This window comes from Kogia breviceps, chromosome 4 (assembly GCF_026419965.1).
Source record: "Kogia breviceps isolate mKogBre1 chromosome 4, mKogBre1 haplotype 1, whole genome shotgun sequence".
NCBI classification, from domain to species: domain Eukaryota; kingdom Metazoa; phylum Chordata; class Mammalia; order Artiodactyla; family Physeteridae; genus Kogia; species Kogia breviceps.
Window position 1 is genome coordinate 175574624 of NC_081313.1, and position 19940 is coordinate 175594563.

Here is a 19940-nt window from a genome sequence, read left to right on the forward strand (position 1 = left end):
TCACTCTGGCAGCCTCCTCCCGGACTCACCTCTGTCGCACGACCCCAACGCAAAAACGTCGGCGCTTATATTCGGGCAATTACGGGCTCTTCTCGTGTGCGCCGCGGCGCATGCTTAGTTTCCGGGTCACATGATGCCTGTCATGGCCGCCTCTGTGGCCTGGGGAGGCGTGAATGCTGGGTTCCTGCGGCGGGCGGCCAGGGGTGCCTGGTGGTGCCGACCCGGGGGCTTTTGGGGGTCCGGGGAGGCGGCGGCGCCTGCGGTAACCAAGAAATTCCGGGCGACAGGTACCTGGGGCGCTTCGGGCGGGCAGCGTTAACCCACTGGACGCCGGCCGGGCGCGGCATGGCTGCTCACCCAACCGTGTTTTCTAGGCTCGCGCCCGGCGGGGGAGGAAGAAGCCGGCGGCCCCGAGCGGCCCGGCGACGTGTGAGTGTGGGAGCCAGGTCCCCCATTACTAATTTCATGAGGTTCTGCGGTCCCCACGTTGCCCTACAGCCTCATCCCTGGGTCCCCCTTCTGTATCACCCTATTCCCCTGTCCATCAAGTCCCAGACGCGACTCCCTAACCCTAGATTCCACCTGGTTCCTGTGCCCATCATCCAGTTCGTCATCTACACCCCGATCTGTCCCCAGGGTGAACGTGGTGTTCGTAGACCGGTCAGGCCAACGGATTCCGGTGAGCGGCAGAGTCGGGGACAATGTTCTCTACCTGGCCCAGCGCCATGGGGTGGATCTGGAAGGTGGGAGCCGGGCACAGGGAACTGGGGAGGCCCTTATTCATTCGTTAAAAAAACCCATAAGTCAGATGTGATTCTCCACTACTTAACCCTGCATGGCTTCCCACCAAACATGGGTAAACTTCAGACTCCTCACCACAGTCTCATTCCCTGCCTCTTAACCGTCATTCATTCAGCAGTTGTTTACTGAGCATTTGCTAGAGGCTACTAAAACTCCTGCCCTCCAGGAGCTTGTATTCTCTTCGTTTTTCCTCCCTCTCTTCTAGCCACACTGGCTTTCTTGCTCTTCTTCAAACAGCCCAGTTCATGGCTGCCTCAAGGCCTTTGCATTTGCCATTCCATCAGAAGTGCTTTCCCACCCGATCTTCTGGCTCCTTCTCATCCTTCAGGTCCCGATGTAAATGTCATCTTCCTGACAATCTTGTCCCCCTCGGTCCAACTAAAGTCCCCATGTCCCGATAACTGTCATCTCAGTGTGTTTTGTTCTCTGTGTAGCACTTCTCATTGTTTTGTTTCCTTCTTTGTCATCTCTCCCCAGAATCAGATCAGAAACCCTGTTTGCCTTGTTCACACTTATCTGTTGCCTGTCATGGTATTTAGATGTAACAGGTATTAAATCAGTATTTGTTAAAGGAAATACAGTAATAGCAGACATTACTTTAAGCCTGTTAACACATATTAACTGATTGAATCTATTCCATGAAAACTTTATGCAGTAGGGGAGAATATTATCCTATCTTATAGGTGAGGAAACTGAGCCCCAGGTTGAGCAGACCTGGTCCAAGTTCAAGTAAGTGGCAAAACTAGATTCAAGCAAACCCAGCCTATTTTAGCCACTAATCTGTGCTGCTCTCTATGAATATTGAACACTTACTGTGTGCCAGATAGCAATGTAAAAAACAGATAAGGCCCGTGTCATGTCACACCAATTTCAACCTAATAGGGACAGTAATCCCATGCATAAACATGTGATTATATCATGAGCAACTGGGAAGAGCAGTCTTTTAAAGAGTGTACAGGGTTATCTGTTGGGTGTATGTAATAGGGAGCTGATGCAATCATTAGACGGGGAGAGTTGTAGGAATGTGGGGGGGGGGCGTGGCGGTCATAGCAAACCTACCTCAAGTTCTGTTCTGGAATCCAGTGATTGGCAGTTCATGACAGAGATTAGAACATGAGTTTTCAAGGCAAGTGGCCTGTGTTCAGATTTTGCTGTTGCCAACTGTGTGACCCTGAGCAATGTCCTTAGCATCTCTCGGCCTCATCTATACAATGGGATAATGGAGTTCCTATCTCACCAGGTTGCTGTGAGGATGAAACAGATCTCATGTGTAGTGTGTCGTACCTGGCATGTAGTTGGTGTGCAGTGAGTAGTTGGGACGATTACATTAGATAATCTCTGTCTCATGGGCTAAGGACGCTAAAGAGTTGGGAAAGAGGGCTGAGGAAGAGATGCCTGGGAACTACTGGCAGTTTCGAGGCCCAGACAGTTTCTTCCCCAGAGACTGGATGGGTGGGCAAATTAGTCACCGTAGCCCACAGGGACGGTCTGCTGGTTCAGGAGGCTGCCTTGCAGCACCACCCTTACTGTCCGACATGTCTGGAAGAGAAAAGAGAATTCTGTCCCGCTCGCTTATAACAAGTATCTCTTGTGCATCTACAACCTGCTGGGCTCAGTGCTGAGTACAGAGAGAAGAGGGCAGGTTGACAGAGCACAGGTAAACCCAGAAATGATGATGGTAATTTCACACTGTGATAAATACTGTCCAGAAATTATTAAAGAGATAACAAGGGTCAGGGGAAGGACAAGAAATGGGGCACTTGGAGGACAGTTGAGTCCCCAAAGACAACAAGGACGTAGCCATGGAAAGAGTGGAGAGAAGAGCATTCCAGATCAAGGAGTGTGGAAGATGCAGAGGTCCTGTGGTGGGGATAAGCTTGGCATGGAGGAGTTGAGTGAGGGGGCCGGTGTGGCTGAAGTGGGTGAGTGCGGGGGTGGGAGCATCTCAAGGACTGAGTGGAGGAGTTTGGATTTTATTCTAGCTATAAAAACCCTTTGGAAGGCTTTAGGCCAGGAGGAGCATTATTTCAGAGCACAGTTCCCAGTGATCAATCAGAAGGTTGGGAATGTGTCCAGGGGCAAGCAGGAAATCCCAGACTCTCCCATCTTCCAACCCTTATTCCCTAGCCCCTTCCCCTGCTGCAGCATTAGATGCTGAGTGAGCTGGTCCCTCCTTCAGCAGCAGCAGGGAAGCCCAGCACAGTGGCAGGGTCGCAGCAAAGGCCCACAGGCTACAGGAAACCTGCCTGGCCTGTCCCCTCTCAGCTACACTGAAGTCAGGTCCACGCTCATTAACGGTTCCAGGTATCCAGCCTGGTCCTCAGCCTGCTGGGGAGTTTGGGGGAAACCCCGGACGTCCTTTTGCAAAAACTATGTGCAGGTCGGGAACAGCCAGCTAAGTCAATGACAGGGTGGAGGGTGCCCACGGTGGGCGTGCAGGCCCGGGAGGGAGAAATGAGGGTTGAGTGGTGAAACGAAGGGATTCTTGGGAATTCCCTGGTGGTCCAGCGGTTACGACTTGGCTCTCACTGCCGTGGATCTGGGTTTGATCCCTGGTCGGGGAAATGAGATCCCCAAGCCATGTGGTGTGGCCAAATAATAATAATAATAATAAAGAAACAAAGGAATTCTCCTTTATGTCCTTCACTGAATGGCACCTGCCTGACCACTCCCCTTACCAATGCTCCTTCACTTGCTGCCCCCAGGGGCCTGTGAAGCCTCCCTGGCGTGCTCCACCTGCCACGTGTATGTGAGCAAGGACCACCTGGACCTTCTGCCTCCTCCTGACGAGAGGTGAGCAGGGTGGCCCCTTCCAGCTCTGAGCCGCAGGGCTTGGTTGCTGAGCCTTTGCGTTCCGGGTGTCCAGAGTTCCACCCGGAGAGCAGCAGAGGGCAGCCCTAGCTTTTCTCCTTGCTCCGGCTGCTGGCAGGAGAGCTTCCTTTCTGGCCACTCCCCCGGACCCATTAATAATCGCTGCCCCCCCTTGCCCCAGGGAGGACGACATGCTGGACATGGCCCCCCTCCTCCAAGAGAACTCCCGGCTGGGCTGCCAGATTGTGCTGACACCTGAGCTGGAAGGGGCTGAATTCACCCTGCCCAAGATCACCAGGAACTTCTATGTGGACGGCCACGTCCCCAAGCCCCACTGACACAGGCAGCTGGATGGTCCCAGACACTCACGGCCCCAGGGCCAGGACTGGAGGAACGGCGAAGTTGCCAGCCCCGCCCAGAGCACGAGACAGGCCCGGGAGAGATGGCGGAAGCAACCGGAAGGCCAGAACCCCTGCTTCAGAGAGATCCCACGTCCAGGCTCTGGTGGGGACAGGGCCCCTGTTGGGGCAGCCTCCCCCAAACCCCTGAGAATGGGGGTGTGGATAGGGGTGGAATCTAATCGGAGAGATAATAAAACCGTCTCACAGACTTCCAGCATCTTGAGTCTCCTTGCGGGGCGTGCGGGTGGGAGTACAGGCCCTGGGGTCTACAACTGCAACTTCCAGGCCTCCAGCTTTCCCCTCCCACGGCGGTGATGGGCCAGCGGGAAACTGAGAAAGAGGCCTCATAGTGAGGGTCCGCGAGCCTGAGGATCAGCGTGGCAAGGCCCCGCCCCTCAGCCGCGGAGGGATTTGGAGGGGTCCAGGCTGCTCTTGGCCGCAAGGGGTGATGAGGCCACCTGAGCAGGGTCGGAAGGGAGAAAAGAACGGAGGCTGACCTGAGGGTGGAAGCTTCGAAGCCGGTGCCCAATATCGCCGGCCAGAGGCGCCCGATCCCACTGGCCCCGCCCCCCTCAGGTGGAGCTCCTTGCACCCAGGGCCAGAAGCGCCCCCGCCCCAAGCAGGTGGGGCTCATCGGGTGGGTCCGGCGTGGGCGGGGCCGGGCGAGATTTGGGAAGTGGGTAAGGGCTGGGGCACAATGGAGGCCGAGCCAGCCTCGGACTTGTCGATGCTTCGAGAACTGCTGGCGCCAGCGCCGCCCTGTCTGGACCCCGAACCGCCCCCGGAACTCCCCACCCAGCAGGCACCAAGGACCCCAGGATGCCTCAGACCCAGTGGCAGGTGCGTGAAGGAGCGGCCCTTCCCCCAATCTGGCCCAGTGGTCAAGGGATCATGACCTCTGGTTCCTGGGGTTACTCAGGGGTCAAAATGTTAGTTACTGGTACTTACAAGGAAGAGGTCCCGGTCCCCAGGGATACTTGGAGTCATATGGGGGTCAGAGGCTATACAGTTCTCCTTGCCCCCTGTGCCTGAGACTCATGTAGGTGCCGCCCAGGGAGTGGGGTGACCACACTGCCCCTTGTCCCCAGGTCCTTCTGGCCTGCACACCAGGACTCGGTCACCACCCTGCACTTCCTCCAAGAGACAGCAGAGGGGCTGGCCCAGCCCCCCACCTGGGACACCCAGGCCCTAGGGCCCTGCTGGGAGCCGAAGGCCCTGGAGACTCTGGGAGCCCTACCTCTGGCCAAGGATGCCAAGAACATGCTGACCCCAGTCAGCCAGCAGAGCCCCAGCCTGGGGCCCCGAGTGGCTCCCCCGGCCTCTTCAGCCCAGCCACAGAGGAGACCACGGAAGCAGTCGAACCCCCAGCGGGGCGCCGAGCAAGTGGACCCCCGGTTCGAGGGGGTGACCCTGAAGTTTCAGATAAAGCCAGATTCCAGCCTACAGATCATACCCACCTACAGGTAGGGGCTGGCCTGGGCAAGGGCACCCTTTATGCAAGTAATAGTGGTAACAGTGCAGAGGCCCGGGGACAGGTGCTCCCAGGAATGCCCTCATGGACTCCCACCTCAGCCCTGCCTTACAAATGGCCCCATCTCTGAGCGAGACCTCAGGCTGGTGTCAGTCCCTGTCCCTGCTGCTATGAGCCAGTCACATCCAGGTCTGAGCCTGGTTCTCCTCCTAAGAGGCCTGACCATAGCCGGGGCTGCCGCTTCCGTTAGTTTTTCCAGCAATGATAATAGCTACCGTTTGTCAGACATGACAACAGTAATAGAGGTAACAGGTAGCACTTGGTATGTATGGGCTCGCTGAACCCCGTGAGGCCCACTTTACAGATGCAGAAACAGGCGCAGAGGATAAGATCACTCGTCCTTGGTCACACAGCAAGGACGTGGGAGAGCTGCGCTTTCAACCTGGCAGGCTGGGGAATTCCCTGGTGGTCCAGTGGTTAAGACGTGGACTTTCACTGCCGTGGGCCCGCGGTTCGATCCACTGTCGGGGAACTAAATTCCCACAAGCCGCTTGTCTCAGCCAAAAAAAAAAAAAAAAAAAAAAAAAGCAAAACAAAACAAAAACAAACCTGGCAGGCTGGCCCCAGGCTTACTGTCTTTTCAAATGATTATGTGTGTGATATTAATGAGGTGCAAGGCCGGGCCTTTCAGCCATCAGATGCCTCCTTGGGGGTTGCCTGATCGTAAATCTTCAATTGGGAGTTATCTGGGACAGCGTACAGACAGACTCTCCGTGCTAACGCCTTGTCTACTCCCCAGCCTGGCCTGCAGCACCCGCTCTCAGGGTCCCCCGCCAGGCCCTGCCAGAGGCCCAGAGGCCAACGCAGGAGGCAGCGAGGCTCTGGGTGAGTCCTGGCGACTTGAGAGCTATAAATAGTTGTGGGGGGGGGGGAACAGTTTCATTGCTTCCTTGTCTTTCTCCCCATCCCTCTTCCCTATTTAGACCCATCCAGGAGGAGTCTCAGCATCCCCCTCCACTCAGGCTGAGTCACCCACACCCCCGGCTTCTTCCTCTGCTGAGCTTTGCCATCTGTCTCCCTTCTTGGCTTTCCCTCTGCCTTAGATCTGGCAACACCGGGGCTGGCCCGGAGCTGGGTGGGGCCTTCACAGGGACCCCACCCCCCAAAAAAATGCCCACCCCACACAGGCCTCCTGAGCTCGGACTCTTGGCCTCTGACCCTTGCCCTTTGGCCTCTTCCCTTTCAGGGCCCCGACGCTGTGCTTCCTGTAGGACCCAGAGGACCCCACTCTGGAGAGATGCCGAAGATGGGACCCCGCTCTGCAATGCCTGTGGTATCAGGTCCTCAAAATGGAGGAGGGATTTGGGGTGGGGTCCTCGCATCAGTCCATGCTTAGCCAGTGTGGTGGGGTTTGGAGAAGAGAAAACACCCACCTCTCGGGGAACGGGGCTCACTCATGGTGATTTCTGGGCCCCTGCTGCCTGCTGAATGTTGGTTTCTTGCACCCCCATCCCAGGTACAAGAAATATGGCAGCCGGTGCTCCAGCTGCTGGCTGGTGCCCAGGAAAAGTGTCCAGCCCAAGAGGCTGTGTGGCAGATGTGGGGTGTTGCTGGGTCCCCACCCAGTCCCAACTCAGGAAGGGTAAGCTCTTCCTCACCCAGCCGAGCCTGTCCTGCCTCAGTTTCTCCAGGGGAAGAATGGGCTGAAGGCCTCCTAGGGGAAAGAGCCAGGCCTCAGGCCCCAGAGCTCCTGGCCCAGGGGCTCACTGGCCGCCTCCTTGGCCCCTGCTTCAGTCAGGCTTGGCTGAGCCCCTCACCCCCTCAGGAAATGCTCATGGCTGTGAAACTCATATTGTTAATAGAAGTGACAATAAAGAGCAGAACTGCTCAGAGAAGGGGCACTGTGACTTCGGGACCCCACCTTGCGCGCCCTCACCCGCCTCTCCCCCGGCCCAGGAGTGTGGGGGACGGGTTTTCTCAGTGGGGTTCTGAGGGACACACACACTCATGTAGACAGGCACCACCTGGGAATTAGCCACATTCATTACAGCACCCCATACAGGGCGAGAGCCACCACATGCAGAGACAGACAACACGTTCAGAAAGATACACACAGTGGGACTTCCCCGGGGGTCCAGTGGTGAAGACTCCGTGCTTCCACTGCAGGGGGCACAGGTTCAATCCCTGGTCAGGGAACAAAGATCCCACATGCCTCGCGGCACGGCCAGAGACGCATCAGCAGACACATATGTGCCGACACTCACGAGACAGACCACACACAAGACAGCAAGACGTTGACAGACGCACATCCACCGATAGACACACGTGTTGATGTACACACAGGACACATACACGTGCACGATACAGACACACGTGAAACACACATAGGTGGCACAAGCTGGCCCACGGTGATACACACACAAGTGGGCCCTTTATCTGGCAGCGCCACCCTTGCCTACAGAATGTCCCCGTCCTGCGTCCTTCCACACACCAGTCCCTACTGTGTCCCCCCTCCCCCCTTCAAGATCTCTCTAACCCCACCAAAGTGTGTCCCCAACCTGAAGCCCAAAGCCACATGGGAGACGCTGAGCTCTACCCCTGTTGCCAGGACACACAGGCCATCACTGCTCACTGGGAGGGAGGGAGGGAGGAGAGGGGCATCAAGGATGGGTGAGATGCAGAGTGGGCAGGGGTGGTCCCTGCTGTGAGGGGTGAGTGAGGCCTGCAGGTCCACTGGCCCTGGGAAAGCGAGCCCCTCTGAGATCCCCCCCCCTTTTTTTTTTGTTTTGTTTTGTTTTTGTGGTACGCGGGCCTCTCACTGTTGTGGCCTCTCCCGTTGCGAAGCACAGGCTCCGGACGCGCAGGCTCAGCGGCCATGGCTCACGGGCCCAGCTGCTCCACGGCATGTGGGATCTTCCCGGACCGGGGCACGAACCCGCGTCCCCTGCATCGGCAGGCGGACCCTCAACCACTGCGCCACCAGGGAAGCCCCTGAGACCCACTTTGACTCTCCTGAGTGAGCCTGTGGGGAAGGCTTGGGTCCAGATTCCTCAGCCCTCGGATCCCTGACTCATTCAGTATCCCCCTTGCTTGGCTCAGAACACCCTCCCCCAGGTCTCCTGTAGCTGCTGCCTTCGCATCACTGGGGTGGGGGTGGGCTCTGCCCCAACACCACCTCTTCAGAGACCACTTCCTTGACCACCCAGCCTAAAATGGACACCCCCCCCACCCCACATCAGGCTCTAGTTCAGCTCTTTGCTCATCTCTGTCTTAGAACCTACCAGAAGTTTCACCTCTCTACTGGTCCAGGGTTATTTCATTCACATTCATCCCGCCTACTGGAGCATGACTTCAGAGGTCCAAGGTCACCACCTCTCTGTTCTTGACCGTGATACGCCCCCACTACCACCACCAGTGCCCAACATGGAGAAGCTCTTTGGGGAGAGACACAGCACATGAGGGTCTCAGAGTGTGTGTCTACAAACCCCTGGCTGTTTTTATCGACGTAGTCAACATTTATTGAGCAACTACTGTGTGCCAGGTCCCATTGGGGCACTCAGTTATGAATAGAACAAAGATCCCTAGCAAAGCCAATATTCGAGAGTGACGCTAAACTTAGATACTTATACTCAATAAGTATCTAATAGAATGTCAAGTAGTGATCATGCTACAGAGAAAATAAAGTATGTAAAGAGGTGAGGAGTTGGGCTGCTACCTTGTTCTCAGGGAAAGCCTCTCTGAGCAGGTGTGACCTTTGTGTAGAGACCTGACAATAAGGAACTAGCTGGGAATTCCCTGGCGGTCCAGGGGTTAGGAATCCGTGCTTCCACTGCAGGGGGCACGGGGTTCGATCCCTGGTCAGGGAACTAAGATCCCACATGCTGGCAGTGCGCCAGAAAAAAAAAAAAGGAACTAGCTATGGGACTATTTGAAGTGAGGACACCTGGGGCAGAGGTAATGGCAAGAGTAAAGGCCCTGTGGCAGGCAGGACTTGGGGATTCACGGAACCTCAAGGATGCGGGTGGGCAAGGAGAGAGGTGAAGGGGGCCGGACAGCAGGGGCTGCACCACGTTTGAGCCTTGTGGCCTTTTGTACCTGGCACCCGGCACTGGCTTAGCCTCTAGTGCCCCAGTTTCCTGCTCTCACTTTTGCTCCCGAAATGTTTGTCGGGGGCAGCCGGTGGAGCTGGAGCAGTCCAGGCCCGCTTCCTTCTGGCAGCTCTGTGTTCCTGCTTTTGAGGGAGGAGGAAACTGGGGGTGGAGGAGGCCCAGCTGTTCTCTCCTTCTGCTGTGGGGGGTGAGGGGGATGACTGGTGGGGGGCAGGGGGCGGGGACGCGGCTGATACCCTACGTGTCTCTTCTGAATCGTGATGGGCCAAGTCGAAAGGCAGCTTGCGGGTAAACTGAGGCACCGCAGATGGACACAGGATGGAGGAGGCCTTGAGGGTGGGGCAGGGGTGCACCCTGTAATACGAGGGATATCGCAGCGGCTGACGCTCGGAGCTGCAGCTTCGTTTACCCATCCCTGCAAAGCCTCAAAGCTGGGGCGATGCCCAGACCCCTGGGAAAGGGCCTCCACCCATCCAGGGAAGGCAGCCTCAGCTCCGCCTGGAAGCAGGCCTGGGGGAAGCACCCAGCTCCCACCCCCAACATTAGCCGGATTAGAGGGCAGCGCTGGGCGGAAGAGATAAGCAGTAGAGAGGGAGGAAGGAGCCAGGTCCCCACCCCCGCCCAAGGGTCCAGGGAGAGCACGAAACAGAACACGGAGAGCGCAAACTCCCGGTCACATCGCGAAATGGCGGCTTGGACTGTGCCTGACACATAGTAGGCCCTCAAAAGCAAAAAGTGTATTTTTGAATAAATAACCCACAGGGTTGGGATTCGAACCCTGCGTTGCTTCTGCATCGCAGACTCAAACAGATGGAGCCGGAGTCCTTTATAAAAACTTTATTGGGGAAGGGGGGTAGAAAATGGGGGGTGACGCCTCTGGAATCGAATAAATAAATAAATAAATAAATAAAACAATAAATAAGCCCCCGTGTGAGTCTGGGGGGGCGTCCCCCGGCCCGCGGGGAGAGGGGAGCTGGCTCACGCCGACGTCAGCTGGATGGCAAAGACCTCGCCCCCTGCCGGCGCCTCTGCGGTGCCCGCAGCCTCAGTTGAACCTTCGGCGCCCCCGCCCCCGCCGGCGCCGGCACCCGCGCCGTTGAGACACACGGCCTCACCCGAGCTCTCGGCCTCCTGCACATTATATTCGCCCTTCTTGCAGGCGGTGGACTGCACGTAGAAGGCCAGGCCGGCGCCCGCGGCCAGCAGCGCAGCGCCCCCAGCCGCGCCGCTCACAGCGACCCATAGCCACGGACCTGCGGGGGGCAGACGCTCAAAGAAGGTGGTCGAGCTCCCCCTACCCGTCCAACACGCCAAGCCCGGGCCACTTCTGCCCCTCCCCACGGGCATGAGGTCAGTTATCACGCGCCTGGCAGGGAGCCCCAGAGAACCCAGCCTTGGAGGAAAGGAGAGACCCCAGTAAGGCCACTCCAGCTCGGGTGAGGCCCCAGACCCATTTTATGGGCCACCCCATCACAGGGAGGATTTAAGCCCCTAGCCCCAGAGATACCCAGGAAGTCAACCAACTCTCCTCACCCTCAAAAGGATGGTGGGGCGGGGGGAACCCAGTCATTCCTCCACCCCAGAAAGACCCCAGCCCCAGAGATAGGCAAAGCGGGAGAGGCTCCTGCTGAGCCCCCACCACTATCCTCTGCCTCTGTACCTCTCCAAACCCCCTCCTCCACAGCCACACGGTGCAAGGTGAATTGGATCAAGCCTTCACCACGCAGAACCCACCCAAAGTTAAGTCAAGTCCCTCCTCACAGCAGTCACAGACCCGAAGTTTCCCTTCCCTTGGGCTCCAGTCAGCTCCCTCTCCTTCCACTTGCCACCCCCAAGGCGCCATCAAAGCCCCACCCTCCAGGGCGCCCCTAATTTCCGCCCTGGCTCACTTTTGTCTCATCTGTGGGGACTAAGAGGGAGGCAGGGACGGGATCAAGAGTCCCAAGGAGCAGGTCACAGCCCCCTGTAGATCCCTCGCCCAGGCCCCCCCCTCCCCAGCAGCTACTTACCGGCCACGCGCACCGTGATGCGCCGGGTGTGGCGCCCATGCGCGTTAGTGGCTGCGCACTCATACTCGCCGCCGTGGCTGCCCATAGCGCCCGCCACGCTCAGCGTGCTGTTGTTGCTTGACAGGCCGATGTTGAGCGCCCCTGGGGGCGCACGCCAGCTGATCTGGGCTGGGGGCCAAGCCTCGGCTCGGCAGGTCAGCGTGAAGTTCCCGCCTGGCCGCACGCCTCCTGGAGGCGAGGCAGCCAGCTCGGCCACGACGGGGCGGTCTACAGGGGACAGGAGGCTGAAGGGGCCAGCCGCTGACCGAGCGCCCCCTCCTGAGATGAGCAGGCGAAGATCCTGCCTTGCTTCAGAGCCCCCTCCCCCTACAACTGGACTGCTGTCGGGACTAAAATCCTGAGCCCTGCTTCACTGAATGGAAGGAGGTGGGGACCCACGCCAGGGCCCTTCAGACCCAGAACTTGAGGGGGCGGGGGGCAGGCTCGGGTCTTGTTCCCTAGAGTTTTCATTACCCTTAATATTTCATGTTAAGGCCAGGATTCCTTGTCCCCAGAAATAGCGCCGGGGAGGTGCCCTTGAACTACCCCGGGGAATCCCACCTCTTTTAATCACTGTTCTAGAGACCGGATGCCCTCTATCTGGTGCTGCCCGCAACTCACATTCCACACCCACGGTGACTATCCGGGCGTCAGTGCCGTGCGCGTTGGTGGCCAGGCAGCGGTAGATGCCTGCATCCTGTCGGGACACGCGCAGCCGCTGCGGCCGGGGCGCGCCCTCCCGGGAGCAACGCACTTGTGGGGAGGGGCGACCCCGGGCGGAGCAGGCCAGCGCAGCAGCCTCGGCGCCTTCCAGCCACGTCTGGTGACTTGGGCAGGTAGATTCATCCATTTGCGGTGGCGCTGCAAAACAGCCATGGGGTGGGGGCGGGGGGGCTCGTTGTTCAGGGAGAAGCCGGGACCTGGAACACCCCCTACTCCCCGCCCGCCTGGGCCTCGCTCACACTCCGCGCTCACGGTGACCATCTTGACCATGGAACCGTGCTGATTGGTGGCGTTGCAGATGTAGGTTCCGGGTGCCAGTTCTCTAGGGATTTGAGGGGCTCTGGGACCAGGGTCTGGGGGTGCCAGCGGCAGCAGCACCCCCTCACTGGTGCCTCCGGAGCCAACGCACTCCACGCTTGGCTCTGGCTTCCCATCCACCTCACAGGAAAACAGTCGCCCAGATCCTTCCACCCATGTCCAATTGCTAGGGCAGCTCACCTCCTCAAAACTGGGGCCATCTGGGGGACAGAGGGACTGGAGGTCAGGACAGGGTTATTCTGACGTACCCCATCTTGCCCTGTGTTGTCCCCACTCACATTCCACTGTGACGGCTACATTTTTGGCTGCAGAGCCTCGAGCATTAGTGGCTTCGCAGCGGTAGGTGCCCGCGTGCTCCCGGACCACACGCAGTAGGCCCTCGACGACCCTGGCTTCCCCAGAGCGCACACAGTTCACGCTGGGTGGCGGGACCCCGTGGGCCACACAGCTCAGGGAGGCCTCTGTTCCTTCCAGCCAGGTAATGCGTTCAGGGCAGCCCACACTGTCCAGCGCTGGTGCGTCTAGAGAGGAGAGTGTTGTTGAGTTTTGGGGTTTAGGGACAGGTCTAATGTCCCTAGACCCTTTTTCCCATCCCAGGCAGGTAGGCTACGCTCTGCACAGGGACACCAAAGCAAAGGAGTTTCTCTCCAGTCAAGCCGTGCACTGTTTCGGGACTTCCTGAGCCCTGAAGTATGCTTTTTTCCTGATTCCTAGAAAGTGCCCACAGGACCCTCCCCAGTCTTTAGCTTAAAAATTGTTAGCCGGTTTGGAGCACCCCCGTTTCCAAGACAGCTCAAATGCCAGGCCCCAGGGGTCTGTGGACACGTCCACCCCTTCCCCTCCATCTTTCTCTAAGATCTTCCCCTAATCCGGCTCACCAGCCTCTTGCCTTTCTCAAAATCCTGCTCAAAGGCACGCCTCAGACCCTGTTTCTTCCTCTGTAGTTAGGCCACCCCTAGACCCTGAGAGCCAGACAGAGGTGCGCCCTATGCACCTCCACTCACACTCCACCGTCAGAGTCACGTCCTTGACCGCCTGGCCCTGGACGTTGGTCGCGGTGCAGCGGTAAGTTCCAGCGAGCGCGCGAGTCACCGGACCCAGCAGGCCCAGGGCCAGCACCGCCCCGCCGTCGGGCCGCGCACAGTGCACCGAGGGCTCTGGGTTTCCACGGGCCTCGCAGCGCAGCGTCTGCTCTGGTCCCTCCGGCCACGTCCAGCTCCTGGGACAGTCTGAATCGTCCAGCCGGGGGGCGTCTGCGGGCAGGGGCATGGGATACAAGAGGCTAGACGTGGACCGTGGGGAAATCCTCCACTTCCATGACACGGCCAGAGACCAGGCAGGCGGAGGTAGGCGAGAGGTTAAAGGCCAACTCACATAGGACGCGCAGCTCGGCGCTCTCGTTCTTGCTCAGGGTCTCCCCGTCAACTTCGAGGGTGGCGTCGCAGAAGAAGCCACGCCTGTCGTCGTTCTCGGTGGCGTTTAGCTGGAGCTGGGCGGGCTGTCCGGGGACCGCGGCTGGAATTCCGTCTAGTGTGACTAGGGCTCGGGCTCCGGCTGCGCAGGTTACTGTCACCATCTTCCCCTCGGGGGCGTTGGGCTCGCTCAGGGTCAGGAGGGGTTCCGGGAAGCCTGGGGGCGGGGCATTAGCCGGGAGACCACTGACCATGCCCCTCCTGCGGTTCAAGGCTGCCCCTTATCAGCCCGAACCTTCCCCACTTCAGCCAAACCGTGGGTACCGTGCCCTGCCCCTTGGGCTGTTCAGGCTCCTCTCCCTTCTCTCCCCGCCCCTTTGAGGTGGTCAGGCGACATGTCTAGGGATCCTCGTCAGGTTTGCGACCTTCCCTTTTGGGCAGCTCAGACTCCGCCATCTGCCCCGACCCTTCGGGACTCTCGGGCCACGCCTATTCCGATACCAGAGTCCCACCCACTATTTGCCCCGCCTTCGCCTTCCTCTGGCTCCACCCCCGAGGCGCCGAGGCGCCACTTCACTCGCTCTTACTGTAGACAGTCACGTTCTCTTGGGTCTCTCGACTCTCGCCCCCCAGGGTCACGTTGCAGACCAGCTGCCTGGCGCCCTCCTGCTCTGCGCTAGCTGTGGCTGAGGCAGTCGCCATGAGAGCGTCCCCCTCGAGGGTGACATCGGGACTCAGCCTCTGGTCCCCCAGCGCCAGGTAGACCTCAGCCTCCGAGGCTGGAAACAGCCCGTCCATGGTGCAGCTTACGGGTCCTTCTGAGCCCACTTCCAAGAGCCGGGGGGCAGCGAGGCGAGGGGGTTCCGGAGGCAGGGCTGTGAGTAAAAGAACAGAGCTTGAACTTATGTATTGAACGCTCAATGTGTTCTAAGCGCTTTACAGGCACTCTATTATGGTATTATCCTCAAGGCACAGCGAGGAAAATAACTTTCAGCTGGTGAGTGTTAGGGTAAGAATTAGAATTCAGATTTCTCTGCCTCCAAGCTTCTTAAACATCGGCCCGCCCCCCTCCTTGGTCCCTTTCTCACACCCACTCACCGAAGGTTCGGAGCTCTCTGGGGGCTGAGCTGTTTTCAAACAGCCCCAGGCCATGCGGCCGAAGGTCCAGCTCCGCACGGCACGAGAAATTGGCCCCATGGTCCTCCCTCCGAGCCAGTACCGTGGCTGTGAGCACCGCACCCCGCGCTCGGGGTGGCTCCCCGGAGAAGCTGCGGCGGATCAGCTCCTGGGCGCCCCGCAACAGGGTCAATGTGAGACTCCCACGAGGCCCAGCGCCGGGGACCCTACAGCTCAGGGTGAAGTTCTCGCCCACTGGCTGCCAGGCAGGCAGCGGCACCAGTTCTACACGATCCGGCCGTTCTGCAACGGGGGAACCACGGCTGTTGGAAATGCCAGGGCTCAGCACGAAGTGGCTTGGAACACAGGGGCCAAGAGGGGGAGGGCGTGCTGATCCAGAGGGTGGGGCCTGTAGGAGAGGACCCCGTGACCCAGGGGGCGGGGCCTGGAAGGGAGGGAAAGTAGCTTGGCCTCTGAGAACTCACGAAAAGTGCGAATGAGCCCACGCGCCTGCAGTGTGCGTCGCGCGCAGCGGAAGAAGCAGACGGGCTGGGTCTCCGGCTCTCGGATGTCCACCAGCTGCCGCGCCAGCCAGCGCAAACCCCTCTGGGTCCCATTCCGGCGCAGTGAGGTCTCCAGGCCACCGCGCTCGGGCCGTGGGCAGTTGGTGCTGCAATTCAGCCACAGCGATCCCCCGCGCTCCACGAGCGCCACGCGGGGCTGTAGGTCCGCCCAGAAAGGTTCTTGCGCGACCACTGCCCGGAGAAACGCGAGCTCAGCCTGGGAGCCACCTCCCTGGGATCTAAGAGTCCCTATACAGACTCAGAATTCCCAGGGAATGAGCAGAGGCCACAGCCAGGAGTCCCAAGTCCTGCCCAGGTCTCGGGTTTACAAGCGCGCTCCCACGGTCCAGACCTCGAGGGTGTCTCTGATACACTGCAGAGGAGAGCCCTTCTCTCCAAGGTGCGGATGGAGAGACGGGGAAGAATGGGGGCGGGGGAGAGATGAGAGGAAACATGGGGTTTCCAACGCACACAGCAATGCTCGGAAGAGGGGACCCCGGGTGGGGGAAGGGAAGCGGTCTGGTTCTCACGGCTCTTGCCAGGAGAGGGGGAAACTGGTTGAAGAGAGGGCAAAAGAGAGATGAGGCTGAGTCAAGCAAGGCTAAGGGAGGATTCCAAACCCGGGTGAAGAGTACGGAAAGAGGACGCGGGGCCGGGCTCATGAAAGGAACAGCGGGAAGAGCCGATGGACTCGGTTGCCAGGGCTCCGGGTGGAGCGGGAACAGTGCCTCGGAGTCACGGCAGTTGGTGAGATTGGGTCTTCGTGGATTTCGAGTGGTGAAGATGCCAGTCCGTGGACCATGGTGCATAGCAGAGCGTGAGGAGGTACCCCGGGAGGGGACAGGGGAGATAATGGGGTCTCCAGAGCTCGAGGCTGGGTGCAGAAGAGCACCCAGGATCTCGAAGAAGGTAGGGTAGAGACCTGAGTGAGCGAGGAGTCCGGAAGCTTGGTCTCCAGTGTGTGGGGGGTGGGGCGGGGAAGAGGGATAGAGAAGAAGGCCCTGGGCTCAAGGTGGGGGCAGAAGCGTGGGAGCGAGGCGAGGGAGGAGCGGGGAGGGGCCTGTGGCCGCTTCTCAGGTCCAGAAACTACGACCCCGCCCTGTCCACCCTGAGCCGGAGCGGCTCTTACCTGAGAGATCGAAGAGCCCCAGGCCCAGGGCAGCCCAGAGGCCGAGCAGCGCCCGGTGCAGCCCTGGCGAGGGTCCTGGCATCGCCGCCGCGGGGGAAGCGCAGGAGGCGAGGGGAGCGCGAGCGCGGAGCTGGGCTAGAGGACTGCGCGGCGCGGCGGGTGGGGTGTGGAGGAGGCTGAGTTGCGCTTGGGGATTGGTTTAACGTTGGTAACTTGGTTTCTAAGGAGGGGGCGGCAGCAGAGGCGGCGCGGGGAGGGCGGGAAGGCGAGCGTGCACCAGGCTACCGGCCTTAATGAAGGCGTGCTGGCAGGAGCGAGCGACCCCCAGGGTCTACATGGAGGCCGGCCCCATTGCCGAGAGCCTTCTGGGGGCGGCTTCGCACTCCAGCGTCGTCCCCGGCGGCGACGCTGAGGTGGTGGGGATGCAGGGTTGCCCTTCTCAAACCCCCACCCCACCCCTAGCTTAGATGCTATGATAATGAGCTGGACTCCGAGCTCCGCCTCCACATTTAGCCCCTCCCACCAGCCCCCCCTTGGAGCGGAGATGGGTTGGGGGCTAGGAGAGATTTGAGACGCGCAGGCTGGGGATGAGAAGGCTCTAGGCGAGGATGTGGGGATGCCTCCCTCACTGATCCTTCCCCCTTTTAACCCCTGGGAGCTGAGGGTTACAGCTACGCCTCTAGTCTTCCTCTGGCTCCGCCCCCGCACGCGACAGAAGGGGCGGGGACGAAAGTGACAGCGAGTTGGGAACATGTGTGCTGGCGCGCAGCGTTCTCGGGCGTCTAAATTAGGGTCGGCTCTGCTCTGGGTCTGTATTTACCCAGCGTGCAGCGGGCACGAGTCTACGCGACTTGTGTGAGCAGGAGCCGCCAAAGAGCGCCTATGAATCCGCTTTCTGCTCGGCAGGCGGGGCCCTGGACCACGCGGGCCTTGCCAGGCATCCACTGCAGGCCCCGATTCTGCGTCCACGCGAGACCAAGAGACCAACTGTGATACTTTTGACTCCGCATCTGGGTTCCAGGTTTGGACACCCTCCATGTGCTCACCAGGCCCGGTGACTATCAGAACGCTTCCAGGATGCGAATCTGTGACGTACAGCACCCCCCACCCACCCCACCATCTGGTTGCTCCTTCCCCGCAGTCAACACATGGGTATCTTTTCTGCGTATCCACGTCCCTCACAAAGTACATTTGACCCAGCCCACCTGTGCTCTCACTCCCAGAGCTAACGGTGAACTATGGGGATTAGTTCTCTCCCCACCCCTGCCCTCCAGGAAAGTGCAGGGTCTAAAGGGCGGGGGGGGGGCGGTAGGAAACTTAACATCCAATCAGAGCTGCTGCGTGGCAGCGCTGGAGCCAATCAGGAGAAGCCATACCATGAACCAGCCTTCCCACAGCCTAAAGCCCCCCTGGGCCCGTGCCTTGCCCCTCTGCACCGCACTGATAGTGCCCACGGGAGAGGTTTTTTACTACATCGGCTGGGAATGCAGAGGGAACGGGGCTCCGGTATGGGAGACCAGAGTGAAAAACCTCAGGTGCCCTCAGGGAGACAGGAATTTGGAGAAAATTATAGAGGCAAGGCCAAAAAAGAAGACCACTTCAGTCAGAGGAGGTGCACTCATGGGGGACCTTTATGCCCAGGGGCAGAAGCTGGCTGAGGAAGGCTTTATTGATCCAGGCAGGGTTCCCCCAAATGTTCCAGATTCCTTTTTCCTCCAGCTCAGCCAGCATGGACCACTGTCTCTATGCCCGAGACTTCATCGATAGGTACTTTCTCAGGCAGAGGGCCCCCACTACAAGAAGGATTCCCACAAGGGCTGCGATGGAGGTGGAGGCCAGGGCTTTGGACGCAGGGCTCCAAGCTGGAGACAAGAGGGGAGAATTAGGAACAGAGCACTTGGAGGTGTGACGACCCGCACGGACGTGCTCTGGCTTGGCCCACATAACCCTTCCCCACTCTTCCCAGGGTTATAAGGGTGCCTCACCGAGGACTGGCAGCGTCACGGGTGCCGAACTACTGAGGACCACCAGGCCATCGAGATTGAGTCGGGCGTGGCAGGTAACGGGCTGCCCGAAGTCACTGGGCCTGGCGCGTAACGCGTAAGTCAGCGTCACGTTGGCCAGATCCCGGCCGGTGAAGCGCTCCAGGCTCTCGGAGTAGATGACCCGGCCACCGCGCCTCAGAGCCACCACCAGGAAGCCCACGGGGAACACGTGCGTCACATGGCAGCGCAGAGTGTACTCACTGCCCATTAAGACCGGAGACTCCAGGATCACGCTGCTTGGCTGTTCTAAAGCAAGAGGGGGCCGCTGGGCAAGGTCCGAGGGCTCCCCCTAGCGCGACTGTCAGTTACCCCCGCTCCGTCCTCCTCCCCTCACCCCAGCCAGGCCTGAGCCCCTGTCCCTCACTGTAGGCGGTAATCCTGGCGGCGGCCCCCCGCGTTTCTCCCGCGCAGGTGACGAAGCAGTGCACATCGGAGCTCCAGGCCCTCACATCCAGCAGCTGGTAGGATACCCAACCGGGCCCACTGAGCGTGTCGCCTCGCCGCAGCTCGGTGCGGAGGCTGGAACCCTCCGGTAGGGGGCAGCTGCTGCTGCAGTTGAGCCACACTGAGCCCCCCGGCGGCACGGCCTTGAACTCGGGGCTTATGCGCACCCAGAAGGGTGCTGAGGTCTCCGGGGGCGCGGGAGAGGGGCCTCCCGGGCCTTGCGTCCGCGCACCCCGGCGCCTCCGCGCGCTCCCGCCTCGCGGGTAGGAGGGCGACAGCAAAAGCAGCAACAAGAGGAGGAGCAGAGACCCCATGGCAAAAAGCCCGGACTGAGGGGCCCCGTGCCAGGGAACCAAGGCTGGCTCTGGAGATAAGGAGGCCCGCAGCACCGCCTCCTCAGCCCCACCCCTAGGAGAGAGAGACAGAGGCTCCGGGGGGCCCCGGAGCCCTGCGGTATACAGCCCACTCCCACAGCTTAAGAATGGGATTCTCCACCCCATTCTAAACCAGATGTCAGCGTGTTTTTCTGGAGAGGGATCTTTAATTTTC

At 59.7% G+C, this 19940-nt stretch overlaps 4 protein-coding genes across 4 annotated transcripts; 2 read left to right on the plus strand and 2 right to left on the minus strand.

Moving 5' to 3' along the window:
- Nucleotides 1-116: 116 nt before the first annotated feature.
- Nucleotides 117-4221, plus strand: FDX2 (ferredoxin 2). Its single transcript, XM_059061018.2, has 5 exons — nucleotides 117-287; nucleotides 375-429; nucleotides 637-743; nucleotides 3507-3594; nucleotides 3794-4221. The coding sequence occupies exons 1-5, from the start codon at nucleotides 131-133 to the stop codon at nucleotides 3948-3950; spliced, it is 564 nt and encodes a 187-aa protein (XP_058917001.1). The 5' UTR covers nucleotides 117-130; the 3' UTR covers nucleotides 3951-4221.
- A 489-nt stretch (nucleotides 4222-4710) lies between these two features.
- ZGLP1 (zinc finger GATA like protein 1) lies at nucleotides 4711-7166 on the plus strand. The gene is made up of 5 exons (XM_059062437.2): nucleotides 4711-4853; nucleotides 5102-5476; nucleotides 6284-6369; nucleotides 6731-6824; nucleotides 7001-7166. The coding sequence occupies exons 1-5, from the start codon at nucleotides 4711-4713 to the stop codon at nucleotides 7128-7130; spliced, it is 828 nt and encodes a 275-aa protein (XP_058918420.1). The 3' UTR covers nucleotides 7131-7166.
- A 3249-nt stretch (nucleotides 7167-10415) lies between these two features.
- ICAM5 (intercellular adhesion molecule 5) lies at nucleotides 10416-17530 on the minus strand. Its single transcript, XM_059060478.2, has 11 exons — nucleotides 16903-17530; nucleotides 15696-15965; nucleotides 15193-15513; nucleotides 14682-14969; nucleotides 14057-14311; nucleotides 13687-13935; nucleotides 12961-13203; nucleotides 12604-12882; nucleotides 12263-12502; nucleotides 11603-11869; nucleotides 10416-10846 (listed from the first exon to the last, which is right to left on the minus strand). Exons 1-11 carry the CDS (start codon nucleotides 16982-16984, stop codon nucleotides 10572-10574), a joined length of 2769 nt encoding a protein of 922 aa, XP_058916461.1. The 5' UTR covers nucleotides 16985-17530; the 3' UTR covers nucleotides 10416-10571.
- Nucleotides 17531-18571: 1041 nt separating this feature from the next.
- ICAM4 (intercellular adhesion molecule 4 (Landsteiner-Wiener blood group)) lies at nucleotides 18572-19705 on the minus strand. The gene is made up of 3 exons (XM_059060942.2): nucleotides 19312-19705; nucleotides 18888-19193; nucleotides 18572-18764 (listed from the first exon to the last, which is right to left on the minus strand). The coding sequence occupies exons 1-3, from the start codon at nucleotides 19703-19705 to the stop codon at nucleotides 18646-18648; spliced, it is 819 nt and encodes a 272-aa protein (XP_058916925.2). The 3' UTR covers nucleotides 18572-18645.
- Between the last annotated feature and the right edge of the window lie 235 nt (nucleotides 19706-19940).